This window comes from Passer montanus, unplaced genomic scaffold (assembly GCF_014805655.1).
Source record: "Passer montanus isolate IOZ18808 unplaced genomic scaffold, ASM1480565v1 scaffold7, whole genome shotgun sequence".
In the NCBI taxonomy this organism is placed as follows: domain Eukaryota; kingdom Metazoa; phylum Chordata; class Aves; order Passeriformes; family Passeridae; genus Passer; species Passer montanus.
The window spans coordinates 3,556,698-3,571,056 of NW_024372147.1; the positions used below are offsets into that span (position 1 = coordinate 3,556,698).

General features: G+C 41.5%; 1 protein-coding gene across 2 annotated transcripts in view; it reads left to right on the forward strand.

Moving 5' to 3' along the window:
- The window catches only part of FRMD3 (FERM domain containing 3), a 132,104-nt gene that overhangs the window by 80,887 nt on the left and 36,858 nt on the right, over window positions 1-14,359 (forward strand). For both annotated transcript variants that reach the window (XM_039729970.1, XM_039729969.1), the window contains exon 5: window positions 13,902-13,999. In XM_039729970.1, coding sequence (XP_039585904.1) covers window positions 13,902-13,999 — 98 coding nt within the window. The remainder of the gene's footprint in view (window positions 1-13,901; window positions 14,000-14,359) is intronic.

The window sequence follows — 14,359 nt, forward strand, 5'->3', positions numbered from 1 at the left end:
TCTTCGTACTTTGTGATTCCTATGGATTTTTAAAAGCAGTTTAAAGGAACTATTCTACAACATACAGACAAGTAGTTACGCTATGCAAGAATTTAAAAAAAATGAAGCAATGGTCAAATGACTGGGCCAAATTTATTCGGGTCCTTTCCTTTCCTTTCCTTTCCTTTCCTTTCCTTTCCTTTCCTTTCCTTTCCTTTCCTTTCCTTTCCTTTCTCCCCTTCCCCTTCCCCTTCCTTTCTTTTTTTTTTTCATCTTTCTTTTCATTTTTTTTTCCTTTCTGAAATAATCTGGAACATTTAATTCAGCCCTGACTATTTCAAGACATTTATGTATAGACTCACTTAATTTTCTCTTGGGTGTGTCTTCAGGATCACAAATAAGACAGTCTTTTCAAAGTAGTGGCAGACAAACAAACTGATACAGAGGTTCAATATATTAATATTTTTCAAGTACAGCTGCTCTGGAGGGTAAGAATTCTTGCTGTTTATGTTGGAATGTTGAAATTTTTGTTATGGAAACGGAGCTGTATGACAGCTCAGCTGTGCTTAATGAATGGGAACTTTGTCCTTCTTACTGGCCATTGTGAATATTCTGTTGCTCTGGGCATTTTTCCAAGAAGTGCACATGGGGGAGGAATGCAAAAAGTTAGCTCTTTTGAGCTCTGTACCAGCTGTGCAGGACTGTGCACGTGTGCTCTGCCACCTCGTTAGTGTGCATGCCACAGAAGCACCGTGTGCTGCAGCACTCGCTGCCTTGCGCTCTTTGCTGATTCTTTCCCCAAGCACCACGTGTGCTTGTGCTCACAAGTCACTTCACGAGTGTGCGGCATCCCATGGTCACTGGCCTCATACTGAAAGTTTCAGAAACAGCTTATGTTCTGCTGTATAGAACAGCTGGAGCGTGCTGTTATTTTACAGCTATTTATCTTGGGTGAAATATTCTGAGTAAACTGGTTGCAAATCAGGAAGTCAGTGGATTTTCATTATTTGCTACTGTTTGTCCTTGGATGATCATTTTAACTTTTATGATCCAGAGTATGATTGTATAGACCCTTCTCATTCAAGAGTCTAAATTAACTGACTTTTTAAAAACCTGGATATCTTCCCAGGATAAGTTTTATTGAAATACAAAGCACCAAGAATTGGCTCACTGATGTATATTGGGCTGTGAGTATGTTTTAGTCTTTGCTGGGATATTTCAAATAAATTTTTAAAGTCAAGTTGCTGTGTGAAATATGGGTTACAGTCTTTTACAAAAATTAATAGCATTAAGAGCAAAAAGGAGAAATAATTTGAGACATCATGAATTCAACATGTTTTTGTATCTGGTCATCTTAATAGTTTCTCAGTGTTGTTATTTGGGAAGTTTTGCTTCATCTCTGCCATATGTCTTCACAATAACAAAATACAGAAAATTCTCCTGAAATGAGCAAATGAAGTGCAGTCATGTAACCCATCTCTGAGAATTTGCTTCATGACCAAAGCAAAAGGTCAGATTCTAGGTGATGCTCTAGATTGGCTAGATTGGCAATGCTCTAGATTAGTTATTTTTCTTTTCCCTTAATTGCTATGATTAGTGAAATTCAAGCAGAAGAATGCTCATTAGCATTTTACAGAGGACAGTCGTGAATCCTTGAGGACTGGTTGGCTTCTTGGTAGATTTTGCTATGCCTTTTTTTTAATGATGCTGTGTTCACTTGAGAATCATATTTTTTGCTGTGTGTTCTTAAGATGTTTTGAAAATAAATTAATAATATTGCCTTTGACTTAAAAACCATCTGTACTTTGCAGCTGTACGTACAGTCAACTGAGTGAGAGTAATAGTGTTTTGCATTTCTGTTACTGTCCGTGCCTATGGATGGCAGAGCTGCTCTCTCACTTCTTCAGCTGAGTGGAAATCTGATGGGTGTCTGTGGTCCCCATTTAAATATTGAAATTCAGTTACAGTAAGAGATTCTATCACATTGCCATACCGCTCTTTGTTTCAGACTTTCATTAACCCTGTGGTTAATCCCTCATATGGATTATTGCCGATGCAGTCTTTCAAAAATCTTTGTAGGAATAAATCTTTAATGAAGCATCTTAGAGATATCAGAGAGACTTACAGGTCTTAAAAAGAACTGGTTTTCCTACTCTTCCATTGAAAAAGCTGATGTGAAAAAATCATCTGTTCAGTTCATGAAGTTTTGTGTCTATGGGGTAAAGGTTTGATTTCTGTGAAACCAGTGCAACATGGGTAGAGATACTATTCAGGATTTAGACATCACTTGCAGGAAGAAAATTTAAGAGTTGTCCCCTGAGATTACTGATGCTTCATTTCTGTCCTACCTTGGTCCCAGCCTTCCCTGGTTTAGCTTGACTGTAATCCTTGAGTTATTCTGTTGTTTAACATGTGAAACTATTATCTGAAAATGAAAGTGGAGAATGACCTATCTGAAGTTATCACTAGGTCTATGATATCACAGAAAAAAACTCTGTAATAGTCTGAAAACATGTGCAAACTGTGTATTTGGAGGCCAGGAGTACCTTGGACAACAGATGATGCTGCCTGTCACTGCATTTTATTACACTGCTAAGGACAACTAAGAATATTGTCAGCCACTCTGTACCTTTCCAGCCACTTACTTTCATCTTCTCTTGTTTTAATTTACAAACATTTTCATAGCTATGCTTCTGAAATAAAATCAGTGTCTGCCTTCAGATGTCAAGGAACTCTGAAATATTGTTGCTAAAGGAGAAATTCTGTGGAAAATATTTGCCTCTCACTGTGGAAGGGAGGTTCTATGTGGTCCTTGGTCACTGTTTTCTCTAGAGTGAGCTGGTGTTAGGATGGTAACTCACAGGTTATCTTCAGAGGCCATGGGGGTTGTTGCCTTGATCTCTCTTGCTTATGTAGTAATAGCCCACCTGAAACCCAACTTGTCACTGAAGTCCAAATCTTAAAGCACTTCAGTACTTCCCAGCTCATCATCTTAATGGATGTCAACATGGATTTAGAAGATCTGTCCTTATTTTTGGAAATAGTTTCCACAGCAGAGCACTGAAACGGCACATTTGAAACATGTTTGATAAAGACTAAAGATACAATTTTCCTTTTTAATTAGGCAATTTCCCCAATGCCTTTTAAAAAATTGTGATGAGAAAATGGCAAGGTTTTAACTTACTTTTCTCAAATGATTTGGCCTTTGCATGTGCACTGGAGGCTAAGCAGACTGCAACACAAACAGTGTATATATACTTTCCAAAGGTTTGTATAATCTTTTAAGCTCAGCCTTAATAGAAAAGTGGTGCTCTTTGTAGTGTGTTGACCCTGACTGGATGCCAGGCATCAGCCAAAGCCTTTCTCTCACTTTTCTCCACAGCTAGACCTCTCACAGGGGAGAGAAAAGGTAATGAAGTGTTCATGAATTGAAATAAGGACCAGGAGAGATCACTCACCAAATACCATCATGGGAAGAGAGGGTGCAATTTGAGACAGTAATGGAATTTATTACTAAAAAATCAGAGCAGGATAATTATGAGTAAAATAAGACCTTAAAAATGCTTTCCCCCCATCCCTCTGTCTCTCCCAACTTTACCTACTCCTTCCATGGCATGGAGAAATGGGAAATGGGTTATGGGTTATGGTCAGCTCATCACAAGTTATTTCTTCTGCTGCTCAGGGAGAGGGGACCCTTCCCTCCTGCATTGTGGGAGACAGCTCTCCATTAATTTCTCTGATGTGAGTCCATCTCACGAGCAACAGCTCTCAGTGACCTGCTGCAATGTGAGTCCCTCCCAAAACTGCTACAGCATGGGTTACTCTTCCACAAGGTGCAGTCCTCCAAGGACAGGCTGCTCCAGTGGGGGCTTCTCCCTCCATGGGTCTCCCATGAGTTCACAGCCTCCTCAGGCATCACAGAATTAACTCGGTGGGAAAAAACATCTGATATCATTGAGTCTAACCCATGACCTAACATGACCTGCAGTCAACTAGACCATAGCACCAATTGCCACATTCAGTCTTCCCTAAACACCTCCAGGGATGATAACCCCACCATTTCCCTGGTTTGCCTATTCTAGTGCCCAGTCACCTGTTCTATGAAGAACTTCTTCCTAATGTCCAACCTACACCTCCTCTGGTACAGCTTAAGCTGCCTATTCTAGTGCCCAGTCACCCGTTCTATGAAGAACTTCTTCCAACCTACACCTCCTCTGGTACAGCTTAAGACTGTGTCCTCTTGTCCTGTCACTGGTTGCCTGGGAGAGGAGACCAAGCCTCACCTGGCTGTGCCCTCCTTTCAAATAATTGTGGAGAGCAGTAAGGTCTCCTCTGAGCCTTCTCTTCTCCAAGCTAAACAATCCCAGCTCCCTCAGCTGCTCCTTGTAGGACTTGTACTTTGGATCCTTCACCAGCCTTGTTGCCTTTCTCTGGACACTTTCGAGCAACTCAGTGACCTTCCTGAACTGAGTGGCTCAGAACTGGACACAGCACTCAAGACGTGGCCTCACCACTGCTGTGTGAAGGGGGACAGTCACTGCCCTGCTCCTGCTGGCCACACTGTTGCTGATACAGGCCAGGATGCCATTGGCCTTCTTGGCCAGCAGGACTCACTGTTAGCTCATGTTCAGTACTCTGTCAGCCCTTTCTGCCTGGCCTCTGACCAGCCACTCTGACCTCAGCCTGTAGCACTGCAGGGAGTTGTTGTGGCCAAAGTGCAGGACCTGGCACACTCATATCATTGGATTCAGTCCAAGTATCCAGCCTGTCCGGGTCCCTCTGGAGAGCCCTCCTACCCTCCAGCAGATCAATGCACACTCGGTGTCATCTGCAAACTTGCCAATGGTGGACTTAGTCCCCTCATCCAGATCATCAGTACAGGACTGGCACCAACACAGATCCCTGGGGGCACACTAGTGATTGGCCACCAGCTGGATGCAGCACTGCTCACCAGCACTCTCTGGGCCTGGCTATCCAGCCAGTTCCTAACCCAGCAAAGAGTGCTCCTGTCCAAGCCGTGGGCTGCCAGCTTTCCCAGGAGGGCGCCGTGGGAGACAGTGTCAAAGGCCTTGCTGAAATCCAAGTGGACAACATTCACAGCCTTTTCCTCATTCACCAGGTAGGTCTTATGATTCTTATCTCTGGTCATAAAAGGAGATCAGGTTGGTCTGGCTAAACACCTCAACATTCACAGCCTTTTCCTCATTCACCAGGTAGGTCACAGTATGATTCTTATCTCTGGATATAAAAGGAGATCAGGTTGGTCTGGCTAAACACCTGCTGGCTGTGCCTGATCCCCTGGCCATCCTGTAGGTGCCACGTGATGGTGCTCAAGATCTGTTCCATAACCTTGACAGGTTCCAAGGTCAGGCTGACCAGCCTGTAGCTTCCCAGATCCTCCTTTTGGCCCTTCTTATGGCCACACTGACCAGCTTCCAGTCATCAAGGACCTCTCCAGTGAGTGAGGAGCCAGGACCCTCATATACAGAGCAACCACTACCCTTGCCTGTCTCTTCTGAAGAGCAAGTAACCATCCATTGCAGCATTCCAGTCATGCAAGTCATCCCTCCATGCTTCCATGATAGTGACATCATAGCTTTCCTTCTGTACAATGGCTTCCAGCTTCTCTTGCTTGTCACCCATGCTGCATGCACTGGTGTATGTGCACATCAGCTGGGCTGCTGATCTCACCCCTGACTGGCTTGCCACCTATGGCTTATCTCTGGAGAGCCTGTTTTCATCCCCTTCCCTATCCAAACATTGTTTAAAATCCTCTCAATCAGCTCTGCCAGCTCATGGGCTAGCATCCTTTTTTCCTTGTTAGAGAGATGGAGTTCATCTGACTTTGCAGCCTGTTGCTGCAAAAAGTTGCCCCATGATCAAAGTTGCATCCACTTGCTCTGGTGTGGAGCTTGTCCGTGACCTACAGGTGGATCTCCAGGGTCTGCAGGGGCACCAGGCTGCCTCACCATGCTTTGTACCACAGGCTGCAGAGGAATTTCAGCCCTGGAGTCTGGAGCATCTCCTGCCCCTCCTTCTCCACTGACCTTGGTGTCTGCAGAGCAGTTCCTCTCACCCTGTTCTTTTCTGACTGCAGTTACAATTGTGCAACCACTTTTCCCCCTCTCCTTCTTAGATCTGTTATCACAGCAGTGTTACCACCATTTCTGACAGGCCCAGCCTTGGCCAATGGCATGTTTGTCTTGGAGCCACCAGGGATTGGCTCTGCTGAACGTGGAGAAAACTTCCAGGAGCTTCTCACAGAAGCCACCCCTGTATCCCCACTGTTACCAAAGCTTAGCCATGCAAACCCAACACACTCCTTTACGCTATGGCCATCTCTGAGGGTTTGAGTTCTGCTCCATGCGTAGTATGTGGAGAATATCAGGCTCTTCTGAATGTTACATCTGTGGCTTTCTAGGTCTGGTTATCTGTCACTTACAGATGGTGTGAAGTCCTTCAATTTTAGAAAATAGCATTTAACTGGCATAATTGAGCATATCTAATGAGAGTAATAAGCACCAGTTTTTAATTATGCAATAGCAACATGACACCACATCTTCACATCTCCCCTGTCCCCTGTCACACATACCTGCAAAACATAATTTCACTTTCTTTTCTTTTTAAATCAGCATTTGTAATGAAGCTTGACAGGACTGGGGATAGAGGCCTTGAATACATACTGTTTTGGTATTATTGTTAATTTCCTTTTCTCTTAATTTTCTTTAAAAAAAATTAAATATTTTGTGGTTAATTCCCTTTGTTTTCCTGGAAAGCATGATATCTTGATGGGGAGAGGTTTTCTTTTGCCATGTGCATTGAACTGTGTGCAGAAAATAGGATATTCACTATAATGCCCAAGGTTATTCTGCTGGCATGGCATACAAAGATAAAAATTACTGTGAAGAAAGTTTTACCTGCAGAAATCACTCAATGCACAGCATACACAGCATCCCAGCAGACTCTGAAAAGCACAGATATTTTGCTCCATGCCATTCTTTCCTGCTCTTGTTCACAGCTCAGAGCCCATAGAGCCCACAGCTGGGAAAGCTGTACATGAACAAGATGTGAACAATCAAGGGAATATGAACAGATAGATCAAAACACTGATCATACTTGGGCACAGATTTCTATTTTGTTATTTATTTTCCATGTTCTTGTTTAGGTAATAAATAAAGCAGTGGGGGTTTTTTTACTTTATATGAAAGAATCCCAGGGCCTCATGCTCTCTTATCTTCAAATTCCTACATTTTAGTGTGTATGTACAATTAAAATGAGAGACTAGAAAGTCAATTGAGGTCCCAAAGGAATGCTCTAAAATGCTACAGATAATACTGTATCAATGATAAGCCATGATTATTATAGGAAAAAAAATGTTCTAGAAGAGGGCATGGGTGAATAGCTGGTGGAATTAACCGAAGATGGATTATTTCAACTAGCTTTCATCATGCCCTTTTCCCCTAATCCATACTTCATAATCCAAGAAGCATTTCTTCAATGACAAGTCTGTCATAAATCAGTGTCTCAAGTATAGCAGACAAAAGAATTGTTTAATTGGAAGTCATATAAAATGACAATGACTTGGGTTATGCAAACATGGCACACTCAGTGTTTGTCTAGACCAGGCTCAATCAGCTAGATATTGCCATGTGCTGGAAGGGTCTGCTCCTTTTCCCTTCAGAAGCAGGAGGCCAGTTGGATTTGACAGTGATTGTTAATGCGTGAATGGATCTGGTTCTTAATGCCTCAATATCAAGTGATTTATTTGCAAGTTAGAAATTTGCGCAATGTATCTGTGCTATTAACCAATAGCTCTAAGGTGAGTTCATACGAGTGGGCCTGTGCTGCTAGCCCTGTTCCAGACATCACTTAGGACTACCTCTGCTCTTCCTGGTACCCTGCTCTGCTCTTCTTGAAGAATGCAGTCATAGCTATGCTTTGATATCTATGAAAGTACACTTATCTATTTTGGCTTTGTCAAGGACACTTTGGCAGTTGCCAAGTGAGTTTTTAGTTTTAACAGTATTGCAGTTGCAATCAGATTGAATAGCACAAATCTTAAAAGTGAGGTTTTTTTTAGTAAGAGCACTCGACACCTCAGGCTTGCAGATAACATTCAGAGTAGGGAAAAAATTACCAAGAAGGGTCATGGTTTTTTTAGTGGAGATTGTACCAGAGGGAGAAGAGACCTTGTACATGTTCAGAGCTCTTCTTGTGGTCCTCTGAGGGGAAGGCAGAATGGCAGAGAAGATGCAGTCCTGTCATGGTGTTTTGCAGAAATTACTATTCCCGTGCTGCGGTGGGATTTTCACATAGCCAGGAGCCAAAACAATGCTTATCTTTTGCCACTCCTTAGCCTGCTTTACTCATTAGTGAAATATTAAGTAACAATAAAGATTTTTTCCCCAGTAGCCTGTGCTGTCAAGAAACTCACTGGGATGGTAATTTACCACCTTTTCCCAAGGAAAGACCATACAGGCAGTGACCAGCTCTGAAGCCAGGGGAACAAACCCATGTCTTGCTAACTGCAAGTGGCAGTCATAATCCTGACTGCAGAAGTCAGAGATCTGAGATTCCTAAAAGCTGTTATTAAAGTCACTTTCCTACCACCCACCCCAGGGCATAAAATGAAATACTTCTTTCTGAAGGAATAGGTTTGGGTGGTTTTGGGCATTTTTTTATTAATAGGAATCCACAATTTGGCAGTATAAGAGGGGTATAGGCTCAGAATGGAGATATGGAGTACTGATACCTTCAATATGTTTTAGCATTAGTATATTTCTTCAGATGGTGTAGAACAAGAAGGGTGATTCTTTCTACAGGTGCCTGTTAACACAGAACTAGTCATGCAGTTTCTCAAATACACTAACAAGGTGATTCCTACTACTTCTGGTGTTAGATATTTTAAGAGGAGTAGAATTTTCCTTTTTCTTGTGTTTGGATGAAGATTATGCTTTGAAATAATGATAGATATACCTCCAGTTCCTAATTCCTAATTCTACTAGAATTTGGCTTATGACTGATCAGATAGGTTAAAAAGGGCAACAGCTGTACTGACATCAGTGTGGCATGCTTATTGTCATGAGTATCTGTTTTACAAATGGTTTTAAGCCATGCTATCATGAACAGAACTTTCCTACTGTTTCAAAAAAACAAGAAATATAATAGATGATCTCCTTCCCATCCAAATTCACTGAAGGGTTTTGGAGTTGTTATATTAGAACTTTCAACACTTAAATTCCTGCATATTAATTTTAGTATTATTTTCTGGATATTTTGCTCATATTTGTGTAATCATTCTTTTTTTTGTACTTGGCACTACTATTTTTCTTCACAATCTTCTGAGGCAGTTGGTTTACTATCTGCTATGTCAGATGCTTTCTTTCCTCTGCCTTAAGCAATTTCCTGATTTCACTGATTTTCCCCTAGCTCTAGTGTTGAGGATTCAGTGGACAGTAGTTCTTCATTTGCCTTTCCCACTCAGAAGACTTCAGAAAACTCACTCTTATTCTCCCTTAATCACCACCTTGCCCTGTGAGGGAGGCTCTGTCTTCTCATTAATTTTAGTTCTTCTCTATTGATCAAGCTCAGCTATGTCCTACTCAGGCTGAAGGGACCAGAGCTAGGTAAAAAATTCAAGGTGTGATTTCTTCAAGGCTTTAAGTACCGGCAAAATGCCCCTCTATCTTTTTTCACAATATCATTCCTAGTGTTGCCCAACATTCTCTTGGCTTTGTTTTTTGGCAGCTTCTGTACCCTGAGTTAATGATTTCAGAGTGATGACTTTTTCTTATTTTAAAGTATATCAAAAATCCGTCTCAAGTATTATAAAACAAGTAAGCAATATATTTTAGCTAATATAATTGTTTTTTCTGTCACAGAAACAATTTGGTTTGAAAAGATATCTGAGATAATTGAGTCTAACCTATGATTTAAAACCACCATGTTCAGTAGACCACGGCACTGAGTGCCACGTCCAGCCTTGTCTTAAACACCTCCAGGGACAGTGATTCCAGCACCTCTCTGGGCAGCCCATTCCAAAGCCTAATTATCCATTCTGTGAAGAAATTCTTCCTAATGTCCAACCTAAACTTCCCCTAAATGCACAGTTGTCCCTTAAGACTGTGTCCTCTTGTCCTGTCACTGGTTGCCTGGGAGAAGAGACCAAGCCCCACCTGGCTGCATTCTGCTTTCATGCAGTTGTGGAGAGCAGTAAGGTCTCCCCTGAGCCTCCTCTTCTCCAGGCTAAGCAACCCCCTGCTCCCTCAGCTGCTCCTTGTAGCAGTTGTGCTCCAGTTCCTTCCCCAGTCTTTTTGTCCTTCTCTGGACCTCGCTCCAGCATGTCCTTGTCCTTCTTGAAGTGAGGACCACAAAACTTGACACAAGGTATGGCCTCACCTGTGCTGAGTACAGAGGGACAATCTCTTTCCTAGTCCCTCTGGACACACCTTTTTTTGGTAAAGACTGGGATGCCATTGGCCTTCTTGGCCACCTGGACACACTGCTGGCTCATGTTCAGCCCTTTTCTCTTCATGGCTCTGTAAAGCATAGAAAATATGTTCTCTTATTTGTGATATTACATACTTGTATGTAGTAGTTAGTGTTTAGTGGAAATTCATGTACTTTGGCAGGAAAGTGGTGCTCCTGCAGTGTGCTTGATGATATCTGCTGTGGAAGAGAAAATGCAAAGTTGTTATTCAGAATAATATGCAAAAAGAACTCAAAAATTCTTCTAGGTAGAAGGACACCCAATCCAGGAATATTGTAAACACAGTCATTTGCCTTCTGCCACTCTGTACCACACACAGCACCATGGAAAAGAGTGGTGAATCAAAGTCAGACACCATGCTGAGATAGCAGCTTTTAAAGAATTGCTGGATCTCTGGAGGTGACTATATTGGTCAACTGGAAAGACTGTAACAACACCGGGAGATACATTTGCTATGGGAATAAACTGTATGAAGTGACTTGAAGAAAATAAAAAACCACTATGTGGCCAAATCACAAAGTTTGGCTGCGGGAAAGCTTTCTTGCCTCACTGAACACCTTAAAATAGATAAGTTGTCTGTTAAGCAGCTAGCAACATGGTCGCTGGGGGTCATGATGCCTGCTTAAAAACAAGAATAGATATTGCTGACCCTTAATCTGCATGGCAGGAAAGGTTTGGCTGACCTGAAGTTGAGTCATCTGTACTGCAAACAGATAATAGATGGAAATGAGGTTATTCCAATGAGAGACATTTGTGAATGTAAGCATAAGTTTACTAGCTTCTTATACTTAGGGCTGTAAATCAAATTATAAAGATATGCCAGGGCTTTGAAAAAACAGCTACGGTGGAAGGACACATGAAGAAGCAAAATCAGTTATTTTGCAAGTTATTTCTGTAAGAGTTTGCAGTTTTAAGTACATAAATACACCTTAGTGAATTTAGCAGTCAGGAGTTTTTTTCATAAGCTTTTGCTGACCTGGGTCATAAATTACTACATCAGTATTACAGGAGATGGCTGTAGTTTATTGAGTCTTTGGTAAAATGTGCAAAAATTCCTTTCAATTGAAAATACATTTATCTTTTTCATTTGAAAGAGCTCTGAAGTCTTAGTCCTGTTCCAGGCTGCCCTTCTTGCTGTAGAGATCTCAGCCTGTCTTCATAGGACAGGTGCTCTGGCCCTCTGATCAATTTAGTGGCTCTTCTCTGGATTTGTTCCAGCAAGTCCATCTCTTTCTTGTGTTGCAGACCCCAGAGCTGGATGCAGTCCTCCAGGTGGGTTCTCACCAGAGCAGAGGGGCAGAATCTCCTTCCTTGACCTGCTGCTCACACCTCTTCTGATGCAGCCCTACATTAGATTGGCTTTCTGGGCTGTCATTGCACACTCTTGGGTCATGTTGAGCTTTTCATCTGCCAACATCCCCATGTCCTTGTCTTCAGGACTGCTCTCTCAATTAATTCTCTGTCTGGCCTGTCTTTGTGCTTTGGATTGCCCTGACCCATGTGCAGGACTTTACAGCTGGCCTTGTTGAGCCTCATAATGTTTCCACAGATGCGTGTGGAAGCAGGCTTGTTTCTTAAGCCTGTTAAGGTCCCTCTGGATGGCATCACTTCCCTTCAGCTATGTTGACAGACCCCCACACAGCTTGATTTTGTTGGCAAATGACACTGAAGATCTTCAGTTGTGGTCAGTAACAAACTATTTGCTTAGAAATGACACATCTTGATCTGTTGACCTCACAGCTTGGCTAACAAGCCATGCTCTGAAACATTGGGTAGGTTTTTTTGGCACTGCTTAAAAGCGGAACACAGTTTGGCTTCAAGCTAATGGTCCCTCTGGAGAATGGCATACCATTTTTTTACCCTGGAAAATCTTACCAAAATTTTTTGTGTAGGGACTGCTCAATTGCCCAAGTTATATATGGTATTTGCATCAATATACCGAACCTTTTCTGGTACACTGTCATTGCAGATTAAGAATTTTTACTTCATCTCTCTGAGGCCTCTGGTGCACTCTGTTACAGGTAGTTCCTCTGTGATCTACCTGTAGAATAGCAGTACCAACACAGAGAAGTGAATTTGTCAGCTCTTACTAGATGTTGATTACAGGGGGGGAAATAAGGTGCTGCAAAAAAAACCCAAACAACCAAAAAAAATCCCAAAAAAACCCTGATGTGTAAAGATCCTGTAGATCTTGCAATGCAATAAAGGGATGTGTTTAGAATGAGAGAAGATTGCTTTTATCATTGATAACTGTATCCCATTAATTGTATTCAGTAAAAATCCAAGGAACAGAGAAAAGTTTCTCTTGCCCTTCAGACAATATTTCCAGGCTTGCTCTTGATGCAGAAGCTCATGATATGACCAGGTAACAACAGAAGGTAACTTGGACAAAATATGTCTGACATTGGTGTTACTCATAAACTACATTTTTATTGGCTATGTTGTATGTTGCTCAAGGTTGGAGAGGACTGTCAGTGTCAAGGAGTGTCCTGATGGTCTGCAGAAACCACTGAATCTTAATGGAACCCTCAAGAGGGTAGATTTTGTCTAGTTGAAGCAATGTTGAAAGAGGTTATTTTCCCAGAGGGGTGAAGTGGATGGATGGCATGGCTGTAACCTGCTAGGTGCTGGGAAAGAAGCTCTGAGTGTTAGAAGGTCTCTGCGGTAGAAGGCAGAGGACAGGTAGAAGGAACCTTTTGTTTTCTGCTCCCCATTTCTTTAGAGAAAGAGATGAATGGGAGAGGTGACCCCCCGCAGGACAGGTGCCCTATGCCTGTGGCTCTTTAGGCCTCATGAAATTATTGCTCCCTTCAAACTTCATCTGGGATTCTTTACAGATTAAAAAAAAATCAAACAAAAAAACACAAAACCCAAAACCAAATCAAAGCAAGCAAACAAAAAAACCCCCAAAAAAACCAAAACAAAAAACCGCAAAACCCCCCAACCAAACAAACAAAAAAACCACCAAAACAAACAAAAACAAAAAACAAAGCCAAAAAAACCCCAAAACCAGAAGAGGAAAATAATCTTCACTGTGGTCAGTGTGCTATTTTGTCTACAGTAAGAGAAAGATTTCCTTGTGTAAACTTGTATATAATGAGAACAGAGGTGCTCAAACAAGCTCACATTACCATAATTTATTTCACATTATTAATGAGCATTTTAATAGATATATTTTAAATAAAGCTTGTTCTTTGTTCTATGACATTTTATGTGGGGTTGTGTTATTTTTGCCCTTATTATTTCACTGTTATTGAAAAAAAAATCTATTACCTCTATTTTTTTCTTGTGTTTGTGTTTTGCCTTTTTTCCTGCCATTTGAAATAACAAGAGGAAGATTCCAAATAGTTGCGCAGCTGGTTTCACACTGATATGTTAAATCTGTCACAAAAAGGCAGCACATTGTTTCTTAATTTTTAAAATTATATTTCAGATACCTCTTATATCTACAAATCAAAAGGGACATTTTCCACGGCCGTTTGCTGTGTTCCTTTTCTGATGCTGCCTACTTGGGTGCCTGTATAGTCCAAGGTAAGTGTGAACAGCAGGCTTCTTTAAATACTTCACTCATATGTTGGTTCTGTCAAATAAGCAATGCAAAACTTGTGTGACTACATCTAGCACTAACTTGTTCTTCTTGTTGTTATACTGTTTCCCTCTATTGATGTGCACTGTGAAGCCTTTTAAGTAATTCAGCCAGTTAGCCAATGAAGTGGAGCATAAAAAAGTTAAACAGAGTAAGTTATCTTAGCATTTTGATGAAGAAGTATGGCATAATCGTTAGATTCCACTTACCAAAAGAGAAAAACTCCGTTCTGAATCTTGAATGGAAATATAGCCTATTCCATTTGAATTAAGCAAAAAAAAGTGTCATTTCATGCTCTTTCTTAT